The sequence below is a fragment of the Andrographis paniculata genome, unplaced genomic scaffold (assembly GCF_009805555.1).
Source record: "Andrographis paniculata isolate CXL003 unplaced genomic scaffold, ASM980555v1 Contig62END, whole genome shotgun sequence".
Taxonomy (NCBI): Eukaryota; Viridiplantae; Streptophyta; class Magnoliopsida; order Lamiales; family Acanthaceae; genus Andrographis; species Andrographis paniculata.
In genome coordinates, this window is record NW_026137598.1 from 8,020,076 (window position 1) to 8,047,175 (window position 27,100).

The following is a 27,100-nucleotide window of genomic DNA, read 5'->3' on the forward strand; positions in this document are numbered from 1 at the left end:
TTTAGACAAAAGTGATATTGAGAAAAAATTAAACATAATGGAATATGATTAGGCAAAAAACATATATTTATTGGTTAATATATACTCCCTCCGGCCCACATAATTTGTCTATATTTTCTATTTTCGTCCGTCCTACATAACTTGTCTTTTCTATTTTTAGAAATATAATTATGCACTTTAATCGCATTTTAAATTTTAAATTTTATAATTTTTTAAATTTTAATTAAATTATTTACTTATTTTAATCTTAATTTATAATTATTTTTACTAAATTATAATTATTTTTACTAATACACTTTTAATTACTTACTAATTATACTTTACCTAAATTTTCGTGTCTACAGTAATACACTCATATCACATAGGACGGAGGGATTACTAAATTTACAAGATAAAGGATTTTTACTTATTATTCTCTAGCTTTTCATGATTTAATTTCTTGCTTTTTCTTTTAAAAAATAGTAGTACTAAAAAATGCAGTGGTTGTGCAAAAATTGGGGGGGGGGGGGAGGGGAGCCCAAATTCCCTTCATTTTTGCAGCTAGCTACAGTGTTACTTTATATTTGGAGTAACACTGTACACTCCACTTCATTTTTTGAGTGGAGTTTGTGTGGTGTTTTGTGGTATTTGTGTATTTTTGTTATTTTTTGGGATATATGTGTAATTTTATTTTTTTGAAAAATTATGTATAATTATTTTTTTTTTTTAAAGTGATATAATTTTACCTTTGAAAAAATGATATATAATTATATAGTTTTTTAAAAATAATGTGTAATTATATATATTTAGGTTATATTGTAAAAATAAATTAAAGTTGGGGTGTAATTTATAAATATAAAAAATTATATAAAATAATATAAAAGATGAATATATATGAAATATACTTTTTAGAGTGAAAATTTAAAGTTTATGATTAGAGTAAAATTACAGTAGATCAACTGCATTTTTTCTAGCTACTGCAAAATTGAAAGAATGTTGGAGATGGTGTAATAATTACATTGAAGTTGAGAAATTTGCAATAAAGGTAATTGATAGGGATGGGAAAGTGGCATCAAATTAAGCTACTTACGCATAGGAATAAATGCCAAGAAGAATTTGTTGAATGATATTTCATTCTGTCATAGCCTACAACCTCTGAATGGGACAACCTAATAATATATAATGTGTCCACAAAACTTTTAACTTTGTCTATTTTAATTTATTATAAACAATTAAAATATGAAATGTCAAATAAAAATAAAAATAAATAATAAATATGATATGTTATACAGATGATTAGAGATTGAGGTATGATCAAATCCAAAGATTAGATAAATATGATATATATGATTTGCAGATCAAAAGTGAACAATCTAATTAAGACGACAAATTTTTGGATTTGAGTTGATCTCTAAAGAAATCATAAATTATTTAATTGGTGCATTAGATTATATTTTATAGTAAAAAGAAATAAACAAATGGAGAGTAGCTATCCGATTATCGATGCGAATTGACCGCTTGACATGACTTTATGAAGCTGAGATATAGTAAATGAAATTATTTATTTATTTATTTATTAGGTGCAGTTATTTTGATGTGAAAGGAATTGAATTAGGATTGTACCGTAGGATAGGATAGGAATTAGGATAGCATAGCATAGAATAGAGTATAGATTGTAGGGCAGATTTGCAGACCACATGAGCAACAACAACTACTGATACATACATACATACATACATACGTTGGAAAATGTAATAGCAAGTATTGGTTTGGTGCTTCTTCCGCTACCACACTCTACTGGATCTAGCTAGTGAATGACGAGGATTCTTTTGAGCGCCCGGGACTCCGGCCATCTGTATCCCTCAAACCGTCGATCACATATAAGCTAGTCCTCTGATTCGTCTGGAGCTGAACTCCATGGACTCGTATTATATATATATATATATGTACAACAAAATCACAACTCCCAGCATCCGTGTTTTAGGATGCATGAATACATAGTGCTCCATCTTACCGATTACTTTTAAAGTTTTGCTGAAAATAAAAAAATGATACTTCATTCGTCCCACTTTACAAGAGTTCTTTAAATTTTGTAATAAATTAAAAAATAATAATATTTTATTGATGGTTGAAAGTGTTTAAAAAATTTTAATATTTTTTTCCTTTAATTTTATATATGAAATAATTATATTTGTAATGATATATTTGTAATTTAGGTAAAAATTAATGATATTTTGGTATTACTATATAATTATTTTTACTATATAAAAAATAAATACTTTTAAATTAAACAGACAAAAATTGCAAAAATAGTACTTTGAATTAGGACGAAAGGAGTATTCTTTTTGTCCTATTTTTTTGTTCAATTTATTGTTAATACGAGAATCTAATTAAAATATAACTAGCAAATAATTGAGAAATAAGAGTATATTAGTAATAACAATTAGTGTATAATAAAATTATTTATAAATTATGGTTAAAATATCTAAAAAGTATAATAAAAATTTTAAAAAATTATAAATTATAAAATTTAAAATATGATTAAAATTTATAATAATATTTCTTAAAAAAAGATACATAGGATGAATGAAAATATAAATAGTAGATGAAAAAAGTGGAATCGAGATAGTAGTATTTTATTGATCAATGAAAGTGTTAAAAACTTTATGTATAAAGTAATTATATATGTAACAATATATTTGTAATTTACATAAAAATTAAAAGTATTTTAGTATTAGTTTATAATTATTTTTATTAAAATAGAAAATATACTTTAGAGTGGAATAAATGAAAATTGTATAAATGATACTTCGAGTTGGGATGGAGTGAATATATTTTTTATAATATTAATAAAAAAAATATGTAAAAATATGATAGGGTGTGTCCTTTTATATTGTCAAAATTTTACTCTATCAATTTTTTATTTTTTTTTAAGATAAAAAAATCAAATGAAATATCCATTGTTTGTTTTTTAATTATAATAAAAATTTCTTTTATATTTAAAAATTACATCAATATATATTTATATCATATTATACAATTATTATTTTCACCGTAATTTTAAACAATTTTGAAAATAAGAATAAGTTGTACTATATTTTATGAGAGAAATAAATATTTCATACTTCCTCCAATCCAACATATTGTGTCACACTTTCCATTTTTATTTGTTCCATATATTATGTCATTTTTTTTTAGAAAATTATTTTATATTTTTATTATATCTTAAAATTTACAATTTTTTAAATTTTTATTAGTCTAATTAATTATTTTAATTTTAATTTATAATTATTTATATTATATTGTAATTAATTATACTAATATATTCATAATTTTTTACTAATTATATCCCTTATGAATTCTCATGCTTATATGGGTGTGTTTGTTTGGGGCATGAAATTGAATTTACACTATTTATCTTCTTTTTTTCTTCTAAAAATATCAAATTAAAAACTATTTTTTATATTATACTAAAAATTAATTTTAAATTCAAAATATTACATCGACACCTATTTATATCACATCATACAAATATTTAAATTCAAAATTTTTACTATTCAAATCCCAAATAAAAATCCAAACCCCAAACAAACAAACCCTTAAATATGTCATCACATTAAGGACTGAGGAAATAAAATATATTCTTTTAAAAAAATCATTATATATTGATGTACAGTGCTACTCATTATGTTGTACCGGTGTTTATTTTTAAATGCGTAGATTATATATTTAATATCTACTTAAACTCAAAACATTAATATGATGTCAAAGTAAACAAAACCACTCTTTATGTGTTATTAATTTATAAAGTATTCTAAACAAAAAAATGTGAGACAAGATATACCAAATATTATTTCAAATATAATAACTAAATATAATCATCACCAAAATAAACCAGTACTTAGAAAATAAATTATTTTGGTGCAATTAAAATGATCCTCAAAATTGTCCTTAAAATTATTTATAAGGTAAAAAAGTTTTACATCAAGCAAAAAGGATAGAAAATATGAAATAAATGGTTGTTATTATAATTAGAAATACATATAATTAAGATAAATAATAATAATAATAATAATTGGGCGAGAAAGTAAAGAAAGAGATGGAGAGGGGAGGAGGGAAAATGGGATATTTGGGTTTTTTGTTTTTTTTTTTAATTAAAAAAAAAAATTGATTTTGGGTTGTTGAATAAGAGCTGGAATTTGCTGGAAAACCTACTCCATCAAGAACCTCTTCACAATCTTCACGCTCGGTTCCACAACCTCTCTTTCCCATATTTCCGACGACGAATCTCCGCCCATCGCCGCCGTGGCGTCAACTCTATTCAAGTCCCACCCGGCGGCGTCTCTCAGCCGTTGGATCTTCCACAGCTGACGCTTCGCTAGCCGACACGTGTTGTCCTCGATGGACCTGACTGCCTCCTCGTACGCCTCCCGCCTTGCCACGTCATCCGCCGGAATAATAATGCTCCGGTTAGGAAATCTGTTAAAGTACTTCTCGAACTCCGGCACTCCAATGGCCCGATTCAGACCGGAGCGTTTCGACGGGACCTTCGTGTCGGAGAAATAATCAGCTAACTCCTCGAACATGCCCGATTCGAGCATGTCGTCGACGCGTTCCACCAAATACCGATTCAGCTCCGGCGGGGAGACGTCGACCCATATGAAGCAGCATTTGTATCTGAGCTCGTTGCAGAATGCCGACGGCTCGTCGAAAACGTCGACCGTCGGATCGAATTTCTTGACGAGGAGCGCGTAGATGAACGAGTTGGATCCTCCGACAACGAACGGCACTCTCCCCTGCGAAAGGATGTCGGAAATGGCAAACGCCGCCGACGACCGGAAATCGGCCGGAGTGAACTCGGGTTGCGAGTCGAACTCGCCGAGGAGATGGTGGGGGACGTTCTTGCGTTCAGACAAGGGTATTTTGTTGGTGGTGATGTCGAGGCCACGGTACACCTGGATTTTGTCGGAATTAATGATTTCCGACGAGGGGAAGAATCTGGAAGCCAATTCGACGGCGAGCTTAGACTTCCCGCACCCTGTCGGGCCCATTATTACCACGACTTTTTTGTGGCGCCGGAGATTGACTCCGGCCGCCGTGGCCGCGGTGGTGGTGGCGGCCATTCGAACCCACCTTGAAGATGCCCTTTTTGAGGAAGAATTAGAGAGGAAGAAGAGAGTCTTGGTGTGTTCTCTATAAGGAAAGTGATGATGATAAGAATTATTTGTATGAACGACTGAGAATCTTTTCATTACAACAAAAATTAGGAATCTGGAATTATGAATATTGATTTGTAGACGATGATCGATCGATGCAAGAATAGAGCTAGCAAGCTCGTTTGGTGCGGGTTTGTTATATATGTATGTATATATATATAGTTTGTATGTATGTGTATGTATAGGGGGGTGTAGGGGTTAATATATACTAGTGTAATAAATTGTGTGTATTCTTCTTGGGGGGTGGGTTACTGTGCTGTATCTTTCTCCTCAAACATAATTGTACTCTGAATTCTGCTGATTGATGATGATAATCATTTTTCATGTTTTCGAGTACTTCTTTCTTGCACATGCATGGATCGAATTATTATGTGGGAGGGATGCACACCATTCGAATATTGCTAAACATTCTACACCAATTGCTTTTTATTCAGTCCCGGGCCTTGAGCACCAGATAAATCTACACCATTCACGCCACACATCAACGGCTCCATTCCCTCGGGGTTGAGGTGCACGGAGCACCCACAAAAGGTTCATGATTCCATTGTTTTCTTACAAAAAGAGGTCGCTGTTAACTGCTGACCTGGCGAACCACGTATATATTTAGCTTTAGGTTAATCAACACATAAAATATGGAGTAATAATAATAAGAAGAAAAAAGAAAATTCAGCACATAACGAAAAGTTTAAACGGTTAAAATATGCATTATTTATTTATTTATAAATGAGATTCAACCAACATTGTTAAATTATGTAGATTTTTAATATTAAAAAAATAAATAATAGCTGTAGCAAAATATTTTTAAATTTATGTATCATAATAAACATAATGATTGGAAGCAAAAGGTTGATTAAAGGGTATTTTTATAGCTGATTAAAATTGTAGTTTAGGTACTTCAAATTAAATTCAAGTATATTTAATTGAAGTTGCTTCAACGGTTAAGTGTCATGTGCAGTGCGTTTGACGTGTAATAATACCAAATACGCAACTAGGGCGTTGTCGGGATGGGCGATGCACATTTAGGGTGTGTTTGTTTGAGGGTTTGGATTTTGAGTTGGGATTTGAATAGTAAAAATTTTGAATTTGAATAGTTGTATGATGTGATATAAATAGGTGTTGATGTGATGTTTTGAATGTAAAATTGATTTTTAGTATAATATAAAAAATAAAAAATAGATGTTTGATTTGATATTTTTGGGGGAAAAAAATAGGATGAATAGTTGAAATCTAAACAAATCTCTCAAACAAACACACCCTTAGATGATTGGCATAACTACCTTAATAATACTTTTCAAATTTAATTTATATATCTATGAAAAATATTGCGTAAAATTAAATGTAATATATAATCCAAAGTTGAAAATAATATAATAATAGTACTATCATTTATATTTCCATGAATGACAACAAAGTAATGTACATAATTTAGTATTCAAACATTATTATGACTCAAATATTTTACTATTAATTTTAATTTAAAAGTTCCAAATTTTTTACAATTCTTCTTTTATTTATGCGCACACACACATATATATATATATATATATAAATACAGTACAATTCACAAAATTAGCACAAATAAAAAAGTATGGACAAAATAATAATATCCGCAAGTTTGTTTGATTTTTGTTTAAAATTAAAATTAACAATTTTTAGTTTGTGTTATTTTCGATAATAATAATTTATTTATTTTTAAAATATTATTTTTTTAAAATATTATTTTTTAAAAAAAAATTGTTATAATACTTTATAAAAATATATATGATTTACAATAATATACTCCTTCTGTCTCACTCTAAGATTTATTTGTTTTTTGCGTCATTTTATTTAATATTAAAAATATTATTATATTTGTATAATTTTTAATATAAATGTCATTATAATAGTATTATAAGATACTATAGAAGAAATATTTTTGTTATTTTTTTTTAATTTGTATTAAATTTTTATATAATACTCCATTTGTCTCATAACTATGTCTGCTACACTGTAGACACGGTATTTTAGGAGGAGTGTAATTAGTAGATAATTAAAAATGTATTAGTGAAAATAATTATTCTATAATATAAATAATTATAAATTAAGATTAAAATAACTAATTAGTTTAATTAAAATTAAAAAAAATAAATTAAAAAGTTTAAAATGAGATTAAAGTAACGGACATAAAGGACAACGTAGACATAGTATGTGGGACAGAGGAAGTAATTAATATTCAAATATTAACATGGAAAAAGTAAACGAGACCCTTAGAGCCGAACTGATGTTATTACATCTGTCCCACAACAAGAGCACTATTTATTTTTTGCACTTAGATTTTTTAATATTAATATTATATTGATATGTAGTAAAAAAAATAAATGTATAATATAAAAAAATAATATCCTTATTTTTTAGATGGATAAAAATAAAAAATAATATCTATGAGACAGAAAATATTAGATTGTTCTTGATGAGCATAAAAAAATTTGTAAAAGTGTGTAGGTAAATAAAAAGAGCAAGTGTGTGGTCCATGAGCAAGATGAATTAGTTTCTCTCCTAGTGGCAGTCAGTCAAAGAAAAGGTTTGACTCTGCCATAAAAGAAAAAAAGAAACATTACAAGAGAGAGAGAGAGACCAGCTACAAGTCATAGGAAGGACTAACCTAAAACCACTCCAAATGGAAAATGACTCTTTCCGAATGAGTTCCCATGCAACTATATTTACCCTTTTTATTTCCCCATTTCATTTAATTAAATTCAACAATTGATATATAATACTAACATATTATGAAATTATCAAATAATATATACGAAGAGCGGCAAAAATCAGCACTGTGCCGAACATCACATCTTGTGCTATTATGCAACATATAATATTACTATAAACAATACACTGTATATATTAATATAATACAAATACAACACATGAATAAAATATACATACTATAGTCTCAACGGCATACAATATTACTACAGGCAATACACCGTATTATACAGACATCATATTGTATATGTTAATATAATGCAAATACAACACATGAACTAACAACACATGGTATAGGCTCATAAAGCACACACAACAGTAGATTTTAGCACATGACATACTTGTATACAACATACTTGTTATTATTAAAAAACAACACATTCTTTTATTATACATAGCATGTGCTAATGTGATCCCCTAGGCATGGTGTCCCAACGCTATCATTACAATAATTAAGCGGTAATCAATATGGGTCAATTAGGGTTAATTTAGGTAATTACAAGATTGATTAATAAGCAGATAATTAATAGAGACTCAACCTAAGGACGAACTAATTAATCAATTAATTAACTGAAAAGCAGATACTTTGTGTTGGTAATAAATCCAAGTGCACCAAAAGCCAATACAACACGTACGTACTACAATGTAGACCGTTCAATTCGATCGGTCATTCAAAATACTTAATCTAACCTGTCTTGATCCAACTTTAATGTTGCCTAGAAAATTAGGGTTTTAATTATCTTCAAGTAATTGATTTTCCATATATATATCTTTAGAGCAAACATTGACATGTTTATATTATTTGAAATTAAATTGAATATAAAATTAAATTAAAATTATGTAGTATTTGTAGGTAGGTGAGTACTAATTGTAATTATTTGATTGAGGGTTGGTGACACGTAGGCAGTAATATCGAATGTTCCATTTCATTTCGGGACATGTTATATATGGATCCATCGTATTATCATGTTGAAATTAATTTATTAGCCAAGTCAATATAATAATAATAATAATAATAATAATAATAATAATAATAATCTTACTTTTGATTTTTCCTTAATGGATATCACTTCCATGTGCTTAATGGGTTCTCATATATCACGATGCTTGCCTACGTGGCTATTTATTACATATATATAGTACGTGCGATTACGACATATATATATATATATATTATATTCAACCGTTGGAGGGGCGATATATATTTGACTGCTGCTTATTGGGGAGAAATAAATCGTCAAATTGGTAATAATATTCTTCTACAAAGACTAATCTCAGTTACAAAGCTGCATTTTCAAGCACACGGTTTTGAATTTTGAATTATTCATTTTATATATATATATATATTTAAAAAAAAAAAAACTAATTTTCATAAGATCACAACAATCTTGGCACGTAGCTTCTACTTATTAGTCGAACTTTACATTGATATATTTATAATATAAAATTGAAATTTTGTATTTTCTAACCAAAAAAAAAAAAAAAAAAATCTAAATTTCTGTAAGTCTCTTAAATAATAATGATGCTATAATTACAATATATAATGAATGTTATGTTATAATTGATAAAATTCCAATTATGACAAGGTAGGATTTTCCAAGATTATGTGGACCATATATATACTTACATGTATGGAGATTAATCTTGGGAATCATGTTTAGTTTCATTTTCAAGTTGGGCTGTTCAACTTCCACATCATGAATTCGAGCACTACTAAGATGGTCATAATATCGATCGATCATTTCACATATATATCTTTAATTTCTAAATTATAAAAATTAGTATTACATATATATACAAGTCGACGTGTATGGATTGTCTTTTCAATTGGGTATATTTTCAATCACACTAGCTAATTTATTTGGTAATTCAATATATGAAACCTATTTGTATAATTGGGCAAAATCTTCAACAAAAACAATATACAATATATATATATATATATGTGTGTGTGTTTGCTCAACTTTTTTTTTTTATTAATAAAGAACAAGTTGACTTTGATATATTTATAATTAATTAACTTCAAACACTGAAGAGACGCCATGCGGATGAGACGAATATTGTAACAAAAGATCCAAATTGCCATAATATTTTATAATACAAACATACCACCCATGTCGGGAATTTAATTATAAAAAGTTCATATCAAATTGCCATAGTATTTTTTTTATTTTTTTTCTATTTTCATTTTTCAAAAAATTCATATAAAGTATTTATTGTTTATTCAATATAGAACTGTTTCAACTCTAAAAAAAAAACAAAAAAACAACAAACCCCTACTAGTATATATCTAATTTACAAGTTAAATAGAAACTGCCACGTGGATTATTCTTTGTTTCATGCATGACGTAATCTAATTTAAATATAACCAAGTGATTAGTTATTAATATTACACAAAAACACTTCAAATAGTCAAAAGCAAACATAGTACGTACAGAATCATTCTGATTTAATTAATGTGTTTGAAGTAGTATTAAATGTGATTATTCGCCAACTGAAAAGTCAGTTACATCTGTCCATGCTCACCAGTCGCCTCTTTAAATAATATATTTTTCATTATATATACACAGCATCCAACAATTAACTAGGCCCAATACGAGCCCACTCGTTATAAACTGGACCTTCCTACTTTTACAGGCCCAAGACAAATAAAACAAAGGCAGTTTAATTCAGCCCAATAAGGGCAGAAATGGAAATAAAGTACTCGGGTTGTAGTTGTACAGTTAGCACTTTCCTCTGTAAGAAGAACACATTTTTACACGCACACAAAGGGACAGAGGAGGTCGTGATCGATGATCGTCGTCAGTCAAAACAAAGGCAAGAAGAGTTTCACAAGATATAGGGAGACAAGCTTTTGCGGTCAATGGTTTGTATTTTTCATGATTTGGAAAAGACATATACATGTACATATATATATATATATATGCGTGTGTATGTATAAGAGTAGTGGGAGGGATGACAGACAACCACTAAAATCCACAAATCAGACATCACAAAGTACTGATAATCGATCCATCTATTGATGGATGATTTGTCTATTAATCATTGTACCTTAATTAGTTTAAGCATGCCCTAATTCGATCGACCACAAGTGATGTCTTTTTTCACTTTGAATTAATTATATATATATATATATATTAGTAATTGCAAAGTGAAGGAGACAGCTGAGAATGGGGCAACTCTGATTGATGCAGCTTCTTATATTGAAATGGAACTCTAAGTCAAGAACCCCTCAATCCCACTGATATACTATAAAATTATTGTATTTTCCTGCGTGTGTGTATATATATATATGTATGTATGTATTTGGATGTGTGTGTGTCACGGCAGATGTAAGTTCAAATGGATCCCAGGACATATTATACAGCATGAAGACACTATGGATTCCAGGACATATTATACATATATAGAGAGAGAGGGTGAGAGAGAGAGAGAGAGAGAGTGTGATGATTAGGAAGATCCAAATAAGATTTGGTAAGAGGGTGTAGTAAATATTGTAAAAATCTTCTGTTAGAAAACAACACACAAACAATGAGTGTCTTGTTTCTTTCCTTTCACTAATAACAATGTCGTCTTGGGATTTCAGCTGATCGATATGTATCTCTCTCTCTCACACTCTCTCTCTACTTGTGTTACAGACTGTGTGTCTTTGTCTGGATTTTCACTCAGATATTATATATATATATATATACATACATAGTGTTGGATCTGTGGTTTTCTTGGAGTGCAACAGCACAGCACACTGCTTGTTGTGAAAATTATCCATGTAATTCCAAATTACATTATTACCAATTAAAAGATCGATTCAATTTTAATTTTGGCTAGATGGAATAATTAATAAAGATGGGCACACACACAATAGTAATTGGTAAATGGTAAAATACTATTTGTTGTGGTGGGGATGCAATAATATAACATATAGATCGATAAATATGTGTGTGATGATTAGGGCACTGAAATGAGGACAAAATCGTAGATCTTTGATAATCACTAAAGCAGCTAAAAACCCTAATCAATCAATAACTTTGTACAGACTGCCTCATCATCATCAGTACACACCCCAGCACACACAAACATGTATATGTGTGTGTGTGCATATATATACATATATATATATATACTCACATACATACAAGGGATGTAGGGTATGCTTTAAGCAGTACTAGTGCTGTGTCAGCTTGTTGGATAATAGAATGATCCAGTTGACCTGCCAATTGCAGTCCATGTAATATCATACATCTCATATATATATATATGTATGTATGTATTTGTATTCATGTGTGTGTGTGTTGTATGTATTTGTATACATTGTGTGTGTGTTCAATTCTTGCACTTGAAGGTGGGGTGGGGTGGGGTGGATGGGTGCCTCAATTTCATATGCAGCCTTTTGCCCTCAATTTAATCACTACTGCCCATCACACCCACATTCAGCAGATCTGCAAATATTCCCTCACTACTCTCCTTTTTCCCATTTGTCTCATTCACCTCTCTCTCTCTCTAATTCCTAATCTGTTCAATGTCTCCACACTCTTTAATATCAACACACTTCTCTATTTCCTACATTTTGACATGAATTCATACACATACATTTGCATACATCTGAACTTTTTCATGAACTGTTCTGATGAAATAATCAGACATGAATATAATTCTTGCATTCTTAATTAATCGATTCCAAAATTTATTATATATTTATGAAGACAACATGATACCCACCTAAATTATAATATAGGTTTGTTTTGCTTTATTAAAGAAATAAAACACAAGAATATATAGCCAGGGTCAGACGAAGAATGATAAATTGATCAGACAGCTAATTAGGGTTTCGGCATATATCTTTTTTCCACAAAGATATAATCACACTTGCTCTTTTAATAGTGTGAAAAAAGTGTAAGCAAGCAAGTTCTTATATAAATATTTGTAGTTATACAATATATTGAATGTTTAGTTATGAAATGTTGATTTGGATGGTGTTAAGTAATTTAATTACATTGTTATAGTTGTTAATAATGAAATTATTATTCATATGCTGCTTTTTATTGATGCATGAGTTGTCTATAAATTTACATCATACTAATTTCATAATATTTATATATTAAATAAATGAAGTAATGTTTGTAAAATTTATTTGTTTGTTTCTTGACTTTGCTCATACAATATGCTCAAGCTAAAATTTACCACCAAATCTATACCTCAAACTATGACACCTCTTCAAATTAATTCAACTGGTTAATTATTTGTGCAACTATATGTATACTAAGATGCGATATATATATATATATATATAATAGATAGATAGATAGATAGATAGGTATGACTTTTAACATGATGAGAGAGATTATGGAATGAAGCATGGTGGGAGAGAAATGATGACGATTTGGTTTTCTTTTGTTTGTTTTTTGGTTTTATGTATATCATATTTTATTTTTATTTTATTAAACAATTGAATTGAATGAGATATGTGGGTTTGTGTCTGCAAACACACTATTTTATTTATGAAGTTGAAAGCCCCATAGAAAATGAAGAGATGTGTGTCATAAAAGAACAAGAAGATGACAAATTAAGCAAAGACCATGCACACTTGGACTTGAATTTGAATGTGATGGATCAGAGACACAGACACACACCTCAAAAGGCTGCTAATTAATTAATTAATAAATAATATAATTATATATCAACCAAAACCCCTCAAGACAACATTAATTTGTCAGTTTCCAGATTTCTTCCTTCGTTGCTAGCTAGCTAGCTAGCTAGCTCGGAGAGGATTCATTCATTTCTCCTATCTACCTCTTCCACTGAGATGAGACTGCTGTCTTCTTCATCTTCATCAATCAACAACACAAACCAACACTTACACTCGCTCAAGAACAACAACATCATCATAATCATACCATAATGCATTAAGAAAACAAAACAAAAGCATTCAATCATTAATTAACCAACCACCCTTGATCATCATCACCTCATGACATTGAGATTGATCATACTCATCAATGCCGCCATGATCTTGCAACCCTCTCTATCTCCTCCCCCAATTCAACCCTCCATCTTCCTGATTAAGCACTGACATGTCCCTCCCACCATTGCTGTTCGTCATTCCCTGCCCCACCGGCGCCCCTATGCACGTGTAATTCCCTTCGCTACGACCCGACCCGTAGCTGGACGACCCTGATAGAGCATGCCCCACAAAGTAGTCGTTCATCGGAGCCCCTGCCCCCGCTGCAACCGGATACTGCGACACTATATGAGGCGGGGAATGGTACACATATGGTGGTGTAGGGTTAGTAGCAGGAGGAGGAATGATCGGAGAAGTCGAATACATCCTTGTAGGGTACATTGATCCTTGTTGGTACCCTCCATGGGGAATTGATTGGCAGCTGTCAAGAATTCAGACATTGCTTACTCAAAAACATAAAACATAAATTAGGGATTCAAAAAATAAGACAGACACACACACACAGCTACCTTGAGACATAGCCAAGATGAGCAGCAGGAGCTAAGTCATTAGTGAAGACCAGTTCTCGAGCCTTGTTCAATGTTTCAGTCTCCCTCTCTGCATTTATGTAATACAAAATTACCCAAATCTTTAAATAGTTTTATCATCAAAAAACCATAAGTTCAATCAAGAATATAACCTTGAATAGATGCTGCTGACCACCATTCGATTTGAAATGATTTTTTTGTTTTAAGGAAAAAAGGGAAGAAAAGAAATGGAACAGGGATTGACAAGACAATGCCTAGATTCATATGGAAAAAGGAAAACCCATTGGGGAAGCATTTACTCAGATGTAACGAACTTTGCTAAAATTCATGTACTGTAACGAGAAGCCTGCAGTTAGCTGTTTAATGCACACACACAAATATATATATACATACATAGATATATATATATATATAGAAGTAGAAGTAGAGAGTATGTGTGTATGTATGTGTTTGAAAGGACGGAAAAGACATTGCCTTGGCGATGGCGATTCATGTGTCCCCCAAGAGCTTGAGATTTGCAGAACTTGAGGGAACAAAATCTGCACTCGTAGACCTTCTCGCCCTCGTCTTTTCCATCCTTACCGCCGCCGCCGCCGCCGCCGCCGTAGCTGCTTTTCTTTTTTCTGTAGACGCCTGCAGATATGCCAATTAAAGCAACTTTGATGAGACTGATCTTGAGCCCAGATTCAAAACCCTAAATTTCCCCCCCAAATCGCCTATTAAAATTCCACTTTCAATCACCACAACCCTCAACCCCACTGTTTTCTTTTTCATGTCTGTTATTTATTTTCTTTTTCCTTTTTTTCAGTCTCTAGGGTTTCAATCTCACATTACAAAAATAGCCCTAAACAGATTGTAAAAGGGAAAAGGGGGAGGAAAAAGCCAGAAATTATTAGTGAGAAAGAATAAAAGATTTTTCCATTTTTAATAAATAGGCTGATCGGATAAGTGAAAAAAATGTGGAAGTAGTCAGAAATAAAAACATCATATAATCTTCTGGTTTAAATTTACCAGGATCAAAATCTGAAACCCTTCTGGTTCCCTAATCAGGACAAAAGATGCAAGCAAGAAATTATAAATTCTTGCACATATTCTCTATTTCTACCCCAAGTTTTGGAAATCAGGGTTTTGTAATTCCCTTTCTTCCTCCAAAATGTAAAATTAAAAGAGAGGAAAAGGATGAAAAGGAGAAAGTAAAATTTTTAATTACCAGTTGATGAAGAGCTGTCCTCAGAGAGCTGTTTGCCTGCATCTCTAGTGGTGTAATCTTCAGGGAAGTTATTGAGGTCTAATGGATTCCCCCCTGGTCTCCTGAAAATTAATTAAACCAATAAAAACAAATAATTGAAAATAAATACTAATTAGTTTCAAGAAAACATCAAGAAGGAGAGGAAACAAACATACATGAGAGCAGACAGGTAAGGATTCAAGATTTGAGGCGATTAAGGAATTGAAAGACGAGGGAAGGAGTGAGGCAAATCAAATTAAGTTAGAAGATGATGAGTTGAGATTGGGACAGAATCGAAATCTAAAAATAAATCGATATAGTTATATAGCACATATAGAGAGAGAGAGGGGGAGAGAGAGAGAGAGAGAGATAGGGTTAGCTAGATTAGATGTTGTTGGTGTTGTTGAGTGATGATGAAGAAAGTGGGCTTGAATGTTTTCTCGGAGTTGGTTCTGCCATCATCTCTGGAGACACCCCTAACCTATACATACATACATACATACAGCTGATTGATTACTCGACTCACTCACCACTTTAACTTCTCACACTAGAAATTTCATTAATATATATATATATATATGTGTGTGTAAATTGAAACAACAGCAAATGGACAGATCAGATCAGCTGAGCCTCTCGTGACTTTAAAAAGAGTGATGAGAGAGAGAGATAGTCATATAGTATAGAGAGAGAGAGAGAGAGAGAGTGATCTTGGTTTGTATAATGAGAGGGACGTGGCCTTGATGTTTTTCTTGGCTTTGAGCTAAGCTACCTAGGTTTAATATTGCCCTACTTCTAATAGACCTGATGCTACACTACTGCGACATTATATGTATGTGTATGTATTGATACGTACAAATCTCTATATTTGTATTGATTCTCATTTCCATAACAATGCCTATATATAGATACATTTCTATTATCTTTATGTATATATAGGTCTGTGATTAATTAACTAATTTACTGTTAAATTAATTAAGATTTAATTAATTAGTATGATTAGTATAGCTTGTTCAATTTTTTTATGCTCCAAATTTAAATTTAATGAGTTGCATTTCATTTTTTTTTCTTTTTTGTTTAATGAAAAGCTGTCTGTGTTTCACGTTTATTTTCTTTGCACTAAAATAATAATAATAATAATAATAATAAATTATACAATATCTTATTTTGCATAAAAAAAATAAAAAATGCCTAAGTTTAGTTTAATGAGGGTAGAATGATGATAAAGAATTGATTTAGGGAATAATCACTTGTGTTGTAAGTTAGTACTACATCTATACTTTTATTTCAACGCGGTTTTTATAAGTACAATTCTGCCCTTAACTTTTGTTTAGAATATATTTATAAAATTCTATTTAAAACTGTTAAAAAGAAAAAAAATAGAACATCATAAAATTTAAAATAATAACAAAATATTTCAAACATAGAGTGTGTTTATTTAAAATTTGAATGATTATATAATATGTATATATATAATAAGGTTGTTTCAAATCAACACTAAGCTAATTTAATTAAGTCAGCAGACTAATTTAAAATGATTAGTATTTCATTGCAAGATAAATAATATATATTTTATATAGAAGTATATGTTATATATTGTATTTTGCTATAAAATCTATTAATTCAAGCATATATTATGTCATATCAAATTATATAATGTACTATTAAAATAAAACTATGTACTGTATACTTTATTAACATTTATGTCGGATATTTATCATTATTTTCTTTATAAGCATGTATTGGTTCAAATCAATATGGATTAACACAGTAATCAAAGCGATATATATATATATATATATACACACTATATTGACATAGTCTTATATATTATGTAATGTGATTATTTTTAATATGATTGAAGTGTATGAAATGTGAATACAATAAAAAAAACTTTTTAACACAATCCTAGTATATAATACCAATATATATTTTATTCTTATACAAATTTAATACTTCCTCCGTCTCATTAATAAGTATCCAATTACTTTTTATGCGTAGTTTTAGGTATATTAGTATTATATTGGGATATAGTATGAATAAAGTTGAAATGACTAAAATAATCTTGTTAGTATTTGTGATATAAAGGTAATGACATTTGTGTAATATATTGTGAGTTGTAAGGGTATTTGTAATGTTAGGTAGATAGTACAATGACTAAAAAATGAAATGGATACTTTGTTATAGGACGGACTAAAATGAAAAAATAATACTTTGTTATGGTGGGACGGAGAGAGTACTTAATATAAAAGATTATTTTTTATATTAATAACAAAATTCGCCCCAACTCAAGTTGAAAAAAATAATAATAAATAAATAAGTGAAAAAATAAATCAAAACTACAATACTAATAGACACACCCTACATAACATTTGGGTGTCTTTGTTTGGGAGTTTGGATTTTGAGTTGGGATTTGAATAGTAAAAATTTTGAATTTGAATAGTTGTATGATGAGATATAAATAGGTGTTGATGTGATGTTTTGAATGTAAAATTGATTTTTAGTATAATATAAAAAATAAAAAATAAGTATTTGATTTGATGTTTTTGGGGAAAAAAATTGGATGAATAGTGTAAATTCAATCCAATCCTCCAAACAAACACACAAATTTATACTCTAATTAAATACTGGATTACAATTCTAATCACATAAGTTACATAAGCCTAAACAAACTCATAAGTGATAACAAAGATAATACAAACATTAAAGAGATAAATAAATTAATATCTTTAAGGAGCAAGTATTGTATTGGGCTGACTTGGGCCCGGTTTTTGTTCATTTACATTTTTTCAGATATTCAAAGCCCAATAAACACATATGTCCTGCTCAATTAATTCAACATATTGTTGCCTCGTATTGTTTATAAATGTACGTACAGTGAATAGAAAATTCGTATTCATTTATTAAATGGAAACTATTTAATTATTCCACATATGAAAATAAAATAAAATAAAAATAGATACATGAACACACTAAAAAATACTAATAATAAAACCAAGTAAAATTTAATTACGAAATATATTAGGATGATAGGCAAGTGTTTAGTTTTGTAGCTGTCACCAAATATCTTTTGTTGGTCGGCACTTATTCAAATCTTAATTTTCCATATTATTAAATTTGACAAGACACATCATTTTATTTTAAATAGGCCTATATATTATCTGTCGAATTGTTAAAATATTTTAAAAAACATGTACTCCATTTACATAATATTTTTTAAAAAAAATTAAAATAATAATAAAAATTTATTATATCAATATATTTGATATAGTATTTTTTTAAGTAAAAAAAAATCAAATAAATAGTGATATAAAAATATTTTCATATAAAAAAAAAAAATCATATCCAACAGGTGTGGACACTTGGCCTCCAACGAACCAGTGGTGTGCCATATAGACATCCATTAAAACTTACTCAATTATAGAAGGAAATAATAAAAATGTCCAAATATAGAACTAAAAAACAATTTAGAACAATATTATATATAAATACCTAAACTCCATTTATATAAATATTTTTAAAAATGAAAATAGTAAAATATATATATTTGATATGATATTTTTTTAATATAAAAAATCAAATAAATAGTGGTAATTTTTTTAAAAAGCAAATATCTTTATAAATAAAGACATTATTTTTGTTATAATCAAAATTATTTGAAAGTACAAAAATTTCAAAATTCTTATAAGTCAATATGATTGACTCGAATTAAATTGAACATGTGCCTAGGTACCCCTAAATCCTAACTTGTAGCTAGGTAGATAATAATCCTAATTTATTAGGTCTCATGTCTAAATTATCACTGGGTTTGTAGTAAGAATTAAGATCGGCCACACGATAAGTGAACTGTCATCCGACGGTAGGGGGCGTTTATTACCGCCTAACATATGGCCGACCTAAATCGTCCCAGATTCCAGCTGTACACAATTTACAGCCTGTAAAATTATTTTCCCCTTCACTTCAATTTTACGATTTTGGACCACCGGATATTTTCACCTGATTTTTCTGCAATAAATTATACATTATACTTGTTCGATCCAAGTTAATTTGTCCATTTAATTTAGTTAGGTACAGAATTTAAGTTATAATGTAATTAGTAATTAAATTGAAATATATTAATAAAAATAATTATAAATTAAAATAATTTAATAATTTAATTAAAATAAAAAAATTATAAATTATAAATTTTAAAAAAATTATATGAAAGGAATCAAAATAAAAACACATTGTCATTAATAATAACGGTTATTGATTTAATCAGAGAGGCCCCACAAGCTATAGTAATGATCTCATTACACAATATAATTACTTTCCGTAATTAATTAATTTATGCGCCTTGTCCTAATTAATTATGTCACGTGTATAAAAGCCCATGGCGACCTTCGCTCTCACGCTCCTCCTTTCTGGGCCTGCGTTTTTTAAACTAGCCGTTTTCCCCTGCTGTTTGTCGCTCTTCTTCACCTTCTTCCTTTTTGTATATTATTTTTTTTAAAGGATTTTGCTTCTTTTCTCGTTGTTACAAGTTCCTTCCTGTTCGAGAGGAGCCACGGAGTTTTTTACATCTCGTTAAGGTACGGCTTATCGCCTCTCAACTACCGTTGTCTATCTCTTGTCGAACTTTTTAAAATAATAATAATAATAATAATTTTCGAGTGAATTGAAGAGGTTTTGCCAAGTCGAGGAAATTGATTTTCGCCTTTTTGTGTGTTTCGGTTTATTTGTTTGACAAAGCTGCAGTTAATTTTGAGCTTTAAATTTTCAGTTAATTTTCCCCAAATTCTGAGGATAGTTTGTTCAGCTCTCTTTGCGTGTGTGCGCGTTTTCTCTACGGACAGATCTATATATGTTTGTTTGTCGGCGCGGAGACAGCTCCGGCGCTGACCGGAAAACTGATGAAACGGACAAATTTTTATATTTGATGCGTCTGTGTGTGTGTGTGAGGCGTTAGAAACAGATCTGCAAAGGTTAATTTTGTTTCTTGACCTAATTAATCTGTTTATTCGGAAAAGTCAGGAGAATCAGGTCTGTAGGTCAAATGAATCACTCCGTCGCCGCCGCCGCCGCCGCCGCTGATAGATGTGAGAGGGTGGTCTGCCCTAAACCGCGGCGGCTCGGCCTGCCCTTAAGATGGCACAGCAGGTATGTGTGTTTTCCCAATTTTACCCCCGTCTTTTCGGTTATTGACATCTCAGCCTATATTTTAGTATTTTATTTTAATTTATCGTATTTTCCCAATTAACAGCAATCAACAAGAGGCGTTCGATTCCAAAGCTGGAAATGAACTTCTGGACATCATCGTCCTGGCAAAGGTTGGTTAAGTTTCGCCCTTTCTTAATTTACTCAAAGACAATAAACGTGTCTTTAATTTCTTTACATGTAATTGTCCTATGGAAAATGAAATATCAAACTCTGGTCCACAGGACCCAATCCACTACAAGTTTAATTATCAGCCTGTGGCCATGAAGTTAACCTCGTGTCACATATTATTACAACAAAAATATTCACCTGCCAATTGTCCTACCATCAATCCATTGTAAATTTGTAATAACCATTTGATTTTGATATTTAGGGCGAATTTGGATCTGAATCCGAACCCGATCACGTGGCAACATCGCCCCCATTTTTTTGCGGGTCGCCACCCGGCCGGGCATCTAATCCATTAATTCAAGATTCCCGGTTCATGGAAGGGATTCAGACACCAATCTCGAACCCGAGCCCTTCACCCCGTAAGGGCGGGTGCAACCCGACGGTGAGGGTCGAGGGGTTCGACTGTCTGGACAGGGACCGCGGCCGCGGCTGCAGCATCCCTGCCCTGGCTTGATTGATTCAAACATCATCATTAATTGGTGATCAAGAAGAGGGAATTAATTTTGAACATATTTTGTCCTTAGTGTACATATCCAAACATGTCTGTAATTAGAGCAATGGTGTGTGTGTGTACGATGATGTTAGTAATGGATGATTTAAGGAAGAAGTACATTTAGTGATTTGGAGGTATGTCTCTGCTTTGTTAATGGTGTAAGTGCAGAGATGAGATGAGAAATGGGATGGGTGGGTAGTGTTCACTGTTTTTATTTTTTTTTAATTTAATTTTTTGAGGGTTGTAAGAGAAGTGTGCTTTTCTTTTTTAATTGTGGGCATTAAGTGGTGTTCTTGTAGCCCCAAATCCTCTGTAAATATCAATAGATCAAAGGTTGTAATGTGTTATAAAGTCGTGTTTTTTTGTCTTTCTTGTGTGGGTTGAGTGGTGATGGATTTCTTAGGATCGTGATGATGTATACCTTGCTTATTCACCACGCGAAAACCATATGGAAAAAGGCCTTGTGGGCCTCCACATGTTCCTTACTAATTTGGTCTTGACCACTACTACTAATCAATCATTATTTTTATAGCCACACCCGGGACTCGAACTCCACACCCCTCATTCTGACGTGGGAGTTGGGGTCCACGCCGTGGCTAACAAGTCTTGAATTCCTCGGTATTTTGTAGTTAATTTTACTTTTTTTAAAATGTATATTTATAATTATGGTTAATAATTCTCAAGAATGTGTATCTATCTTCATTACATATAAATATTAGTATTGGTCAAATGTGAATTTTGCAAACAATTTAAAAGCATTTGGGCGGAAATGGAGGAAAATAAATAAAAGATGCCTATTTCCACTAAAATCTTTTCAGGTTTTACTTTCTCGACTTGATTGGGCCAGATTCTATATTTCTTTCTGGACTGAACCCCATTTAAATAAAACAAAAGGGGTGGGAATACAAGAAAATTCATATATATATACATATTTATCAAGATAAAAAGCTTTAAATTAAATTCAATATTCCAAAAATAAAATAAAAATAAGAAAGGATTTCCTGGGATGCAAGGAAACCTCGGAAAAGGGAATATAGATAAGGTCAGCGATGGGCAGCACAGGTTATAATTTGTGTTCCCAATCCGCACTTTGGTAGTTGGGCTCGCTAATCTTCTGCCGCCACCGCCCTCCGCCGCCCCGGCCGGCGGCGGCGACGGCCTGAGCTGATCTGACCGTACTTTATCCGCCTGCCCTCGCAGTCCATCGCCTAATGCTACCAAATTAAACATATATAATATATTTATCATATACTTGTTCTTAAATAGTAAGGATGATTGTGGTTTGTGCATCTGAGCCTGAGACTACTGCACATACTAGCAGCTTCCTACTTCCTATTTCCTTCCTTCCTACGTTAGCTACACCATGTACGTGTGTATGTATCTATGTCTCAAAATAGTAAGTCCTTCACTTTGGCGACGCTTGCAACTTATCCATTAATATATATATAGTCCCTCCATTCTTAAATAAGATGGACATGTTCCTGTACATAGTAAAATATAATTGATAAATAATTAAAAAATATATAAATAAAAAAATATAAATTAAAATTAAAATAATTAAATAATTTAATTAAAATTAAAAAATTATAAATTTTAAAATATAATTAAAATATATAATCAATTTTCTAAAAAAATAAAAGATAAATTATATAGAACAGACGAAAATAAAAATAAGAACAAATTATGTGGAACGGATGGAGTAATATATATACATATATAATACTTCCTCCGTTCCAGAACTGGTAGTGAATAAAAAGTATAGGTAAAAAACGTTTTTGCTTTTGCGAGTGTATTAGTGTAAAAAGCAGTGATAATTATGTATTTATAATGAAAATTAAAGATAGTTTTATAGTAATATGATTAATTATAAAAATAAGATTATTGTTTTAGAACGGATAAAAATGATAAATAGAACAAATGAACAATTTCTTTCCATCGAACGTACTTAATGTATTACAAATTTATATTTTTTATATTTTTTAATAAATAATAATTAATGTATTAATATTATTTTAAATAATAGTGAAAATGACGTGGCAAGTGAAGATCATAGGGAGTGAGCTGATGGTGGCACGTGTAAATCATCCACGTGGCTGACCTGGTGTGAGCGTACATTGAATCCTGAACTGAAAGTTGTCCTTTCCGGCATGCCAAAACCCGACCCGACCCGACCCGAATCAATATCACCATGCACACCCTCCCATTTCCAAAACTCCCCTTTCTCCTATTTAATTAATAAATATCTGTGTTTTTTTGGCCTCCTTCGCTCTCTATAAATACTTTTGTAAATTATTCCCAGATAAATGCAATAATCTCATATTTCATATAATTTGTGCATTTGAAAATTAAGACATACAATGAAGAGGCAAAGGCTTCAGAGAGGATCCACAAAGGCAGCAGTACGGTCTCCCTCGAAGAAGCTAAAGCCCAAGGTGAAGGCGCCGCTGGTGGCGGAGCGCTGCCCGGCGGCGCAATTTCCGACGGCGGAGGAGGACCTCGCCGACTGGGAAACCGCCGCCGGCTTCTGTAGCGGAATCGCCGGGGAGGAAATGTGGTGGGCGACTAGCTGCAGCTGGTGCCAATTCTGGGAAACGGAGGAAGGAGGAATCACTCAAGCTCTATACGACGACGTTTTATGTGACTTTGATTTTGATATTTGGGGGATTCAAGATCATATTACCGTTGCGACCCCTCCCAACCCATAACCAAATTAAATTAAACTAAATTAGATTAAATATATACTGAGTAATTTAATTATAATGGCATGGAGTAGTGAGTGGCAATGAATACTAAAGGTTTTTTTTTTTTTTGTCTTTAATTAATTTTACGAAATAATATGTAATATAATTTGACTGATCTATCTTTACGGCCTTTAAGATGTATCTTTTCTTGATTAGTAATACAATTTTCATTTTCATTTATAATTATATTATCAATTTATTATTGAGTCTGATTCATCCAATATTTTTTATTGACATATATTTTAATAAATATTAGTAAAAAATGCACAATATACATATATCATACAATATAATATAAGGACATATTCTTATCATTTACAAAAAAAAAATTAATAATTTAATTTTATAATATTATTATTTTTATAATTTCAACGCGGTACATTTCTTTTATAAAAAAATTAAATTTTGTACTTTTTGAAAAAAAATATAATTTTCATTTTTACAAAATATTCTATTATCCATTAATTCATCAAATTTAAACAAAAATTTCTCGTAACAAACGTACGGTGTGAATGAATTTTTGATCGTTTAATACATGTTTATTATATTCTTAAATTTTATAATTTATAATAAATTTGAAAAAAATAAATAGACATTTTTGTGTGGACAGGCATATTTTTAATCTTTAACGACACACCCAAAATTCCAACACACTTTATAAGTAAAAGCTCAAACATAGAAGGACTAATGAACCAACTAACGAACTACTGCTCCCGTTGCAAACTGAGCAGTTGTGTGTCACGCGCGCACGTCTCTTCTTTTCCAATAGGACAATATACAGCGCGTGCTCCACAGATCCCAATCTGAATCGTTAGAATTGTGATTCGCTACCTCGCCATTCTACAAAGCCTTTAAATGCGCTTTCTTTTTTTTTTATTTTCTGATGCCCCATTTTTTCCGCCTTTGTTCCTTTTCATTCTTTCACTATAAAATTGCAGAGCTGCAAAGCGGCGGCCGCCCTCTGCCACCGTATTTTTTCGTTCAAGGAGAGTTGGGAACTGGAGATGGAAGGGAAAGGTTCGACGCTTGTTCATCTTCTTGTTATAGTACTCAGTTTAACTGCATTTGGATTTGCAATAGCTGCTGAACGACGTCGTAGCAAGGTAAACGCTCTTCGCTCGCTCTGCTCTATTCCCCTTTATTTTCTGGAATTGAAGTGATTTCATTTGATTTTGCGATGTTGTGTGTATTTTTTAGTGTATTGTAGTTCTTGTTTGGTGATTTTAGCCTTAAAATTAATTGGAATATCTGTGCGGTTTTCGCTACAGTGATTTTATATTCATCTGCATATTTGAATTGTTTTATTGGCTCGAGAATTGATTCTGGCATAGTATAAGTTGTTAGTGTCTTGAAATCTGGATCCTGGTGTGTAGTGCATTACCGTGCAGCTTGTTGATTTGTTTTAAGTTGCCGTAGAACTTTTTTCAATTTGCTTCTTTGGGATTTTTTAATACATTATCGATTTTCTATTGTATCTTACTTACTCCATTACTGTATATCTTATCTTTTTAATGACTGTAATTATAAATCGTGAGATGTATCAGAGGATCGCATTGCAAACTGAAGAAATCGTTTTGATCTGTATGTGAGAAAATCGAATAACAAAATTGAAAAAATAGTGCTGAAATATCTGGAAGTGTTCGAGAAGAGAATGAATATTTGTTGAGATATTGCAATAGCCTCTGGATTTGAGGTTTTTTTTCTAGTTGTACTCACTGTGATTGTGCAGTGAATGTTCCATTTTTGCATCAACACTGTGGCTAGAAAATGAAGAGGTTAGTTAGCTGCGAGGGAAAGTTTGGATACATCCATCTCTTGGCGATGGTTTATAGTTTCTTCTTATTTAAGGGATAAATATAGTGATGTATACTTGACTACTAAATCTAAAAAATTATTAAATTTGAAATTTTGTGGGTTCGTTGCATGGCTTGTGGAAAGCATTCCTCTAAATCTTCCATTGTTCATGTTTTTCTAGCTTATCTTCTTATCTCTTGACTTCCATTTCGTGTCCCTTTGGGTTTCAGGGCATTTTACGTAGAGATGAAGTTACAGGTCGAACATATTGTGTTTACCATTCTGATGTAGCTACTGGATATGGAGTAGGTGCATTCATGTTTCTCCTTGCAAGTGAAATGCTGGTCATGGCAGTAACAAAGTGTATGTGTTTCGGTAGCCCTTTAACACCTGGAAGCAACCGGGCACTAACCATAATTTATTTCACATCTTCATGGTAAGAGAATCATTGTCCTGCCCTTCCTGTATACTTCATTTGTCTGATCAAGACGTCGAACGAGTAGCAAATATGTATCTTCCATTATCTTTTATGTCTTAAGTTCTTCGATACTTGCATTACAGGGCCACATTCATCACAGCGGAAGCATGCCTGGTTGCTGGCGCGAAGAAGAATGCTTACCACACCATCTACCGGGACATGATTTTCGCAGATGAATTTTCCTGTGATACATTGCGTAAAGGCATATTCATCGCAGGTGCAGTTTTCGTGGCGGCGACGATGATTCTCAATGTCTACTACTACATGTACTTCACGAAAGCAACCACTCAGCCTGCTAAAAGATTTAACTTTCCTACCGCAACCATCGGCATGGTTGGCAATGTATAGATTCAGGTTCGCCATTGTTGCTCACTCTGCTGCAGCAATATGCTCTTTTTTCTGGTAAAATCCGTTTCTTATGAACTGAATGATTCTTTGGATTTTGTTTGGCTGCTGAGTTGCAGCAAATTTAGTCGAAACATAGAGAGCCATGTTTTGGGAGCGAATACTAAATTATGATCTGCTCTAAATTATCACTGTCAAATCTTCAATTATATATATTTTTTTATCATCCCAATTTTC

The 27,100-nt window shown here is 31.3% G+C and overlaps 4 protein-coding genes across 6 annotated transcripts; 2 read left to right on the plus strand and 2 right to left on the minus strand.

The window, feature by feature from the left end:
• Positions 1-4,161: 4,161 nt before the first annotated feature.
• Positions 4,162-5,178, minus strand: LOC127261251 (adenylate isopentenyltransferase-like). The gene has a single exon (XM_051289505.1). The coding sequence runs from the start codon at positions 5,100-5,102 to the stop codon at positions 4,191-4,193; it is 912 nt and encodes a 303-aa protein (XP_051145462.1). The 5' UTR covers positions 5,103-5,178; the 3' UTR covers positions 4,162-4,190.
• An 8,339-nt stretch (positions 5,179-13,517) lies between these two features.
• Positions 13,518-16,199, minus strand: LOC127261058 (zinc finger protein JAGGED-like). The gene is made up of 5 exons (XM_051289217.1): positions 15,825-16,199; positions 15,631-15,731; positions 14,895-15,053; positions 14,403-14,490; positions 13,518-14,314 (listed from the first exon to the last, which is right to left on the minus strand). Coding segments are annotated over exons 1-5 (708 nt in total). The 5' UTR covers positions 15,827-16,199; the 3' UTR covers positions 13,518-13,956.
• Positions 16,200-20,024: 3,825 nt separating this feature from the next.
• LOC127261287 (uncharacterized) lies at positions 20,025-24,384 on the plus strand. Of its 3 annotated transcripts, none has more exons than XM_051289568.1 (4): positions 20,025-20,216; positions 20,655-20,784; positions 20,888-20,954; positions 23,856-24,384. In XM_051289568.1, the coding sequence occupies exons 2-4, from the start codon at positions 20,681-20,683 to the stop codon at positions 24,033-24,035; spliced, it is 351 nt and encodes a 116-aa protein (XP_051145525.1). In that variant the 5' UTR covers positions 20,025-20,216; positions 20,655-20,680; the 3' UTR covers positions 24,036-24,384. The 3 variants fall into 3 exon arrangements, with proteins under 3 accessions (XP_051145525.1, XP_051145524.1, XP_051145523.1); XM_051289567.1 differs by lacking the exon at positions 23,856-24,384 and adding an exon at positions 21,215-21,872 and having other exon boundaries at positions 20,027-20,216; positions 20,659-20,784; XM_051289566.1 differs by lacking the exon at positions 23,856-24,384 and adding an exon at positions 21,215-21,872 and having other exon boundaries at positions 20,029-20,216.
• Positions 24,385-25,121: 737 nt separating this feature from the next.
• LOC127261045 (uncharacterized) lies at positions 25,122-27,095 on the plus strand. Its single transcript, XM_051289192.1, has 3 exons — positions 25,122-25,349; positions 26,271-26,476; positions 26,602-27,095. Exons 1-3 carry the CDS (start codon positions 25,251-25,253, stop codon positions 26,864-26,866), a joined length of 570 nt encoding a protein of 189 aa, XP_051145149.1. The 5' UTR covers positions 25,122-25,250; the 3' UTR covers positions 26,867-27,095.
• The last annotated feature ends 5 nt before the right edge of the window (positions 27,096-27,100 follow it).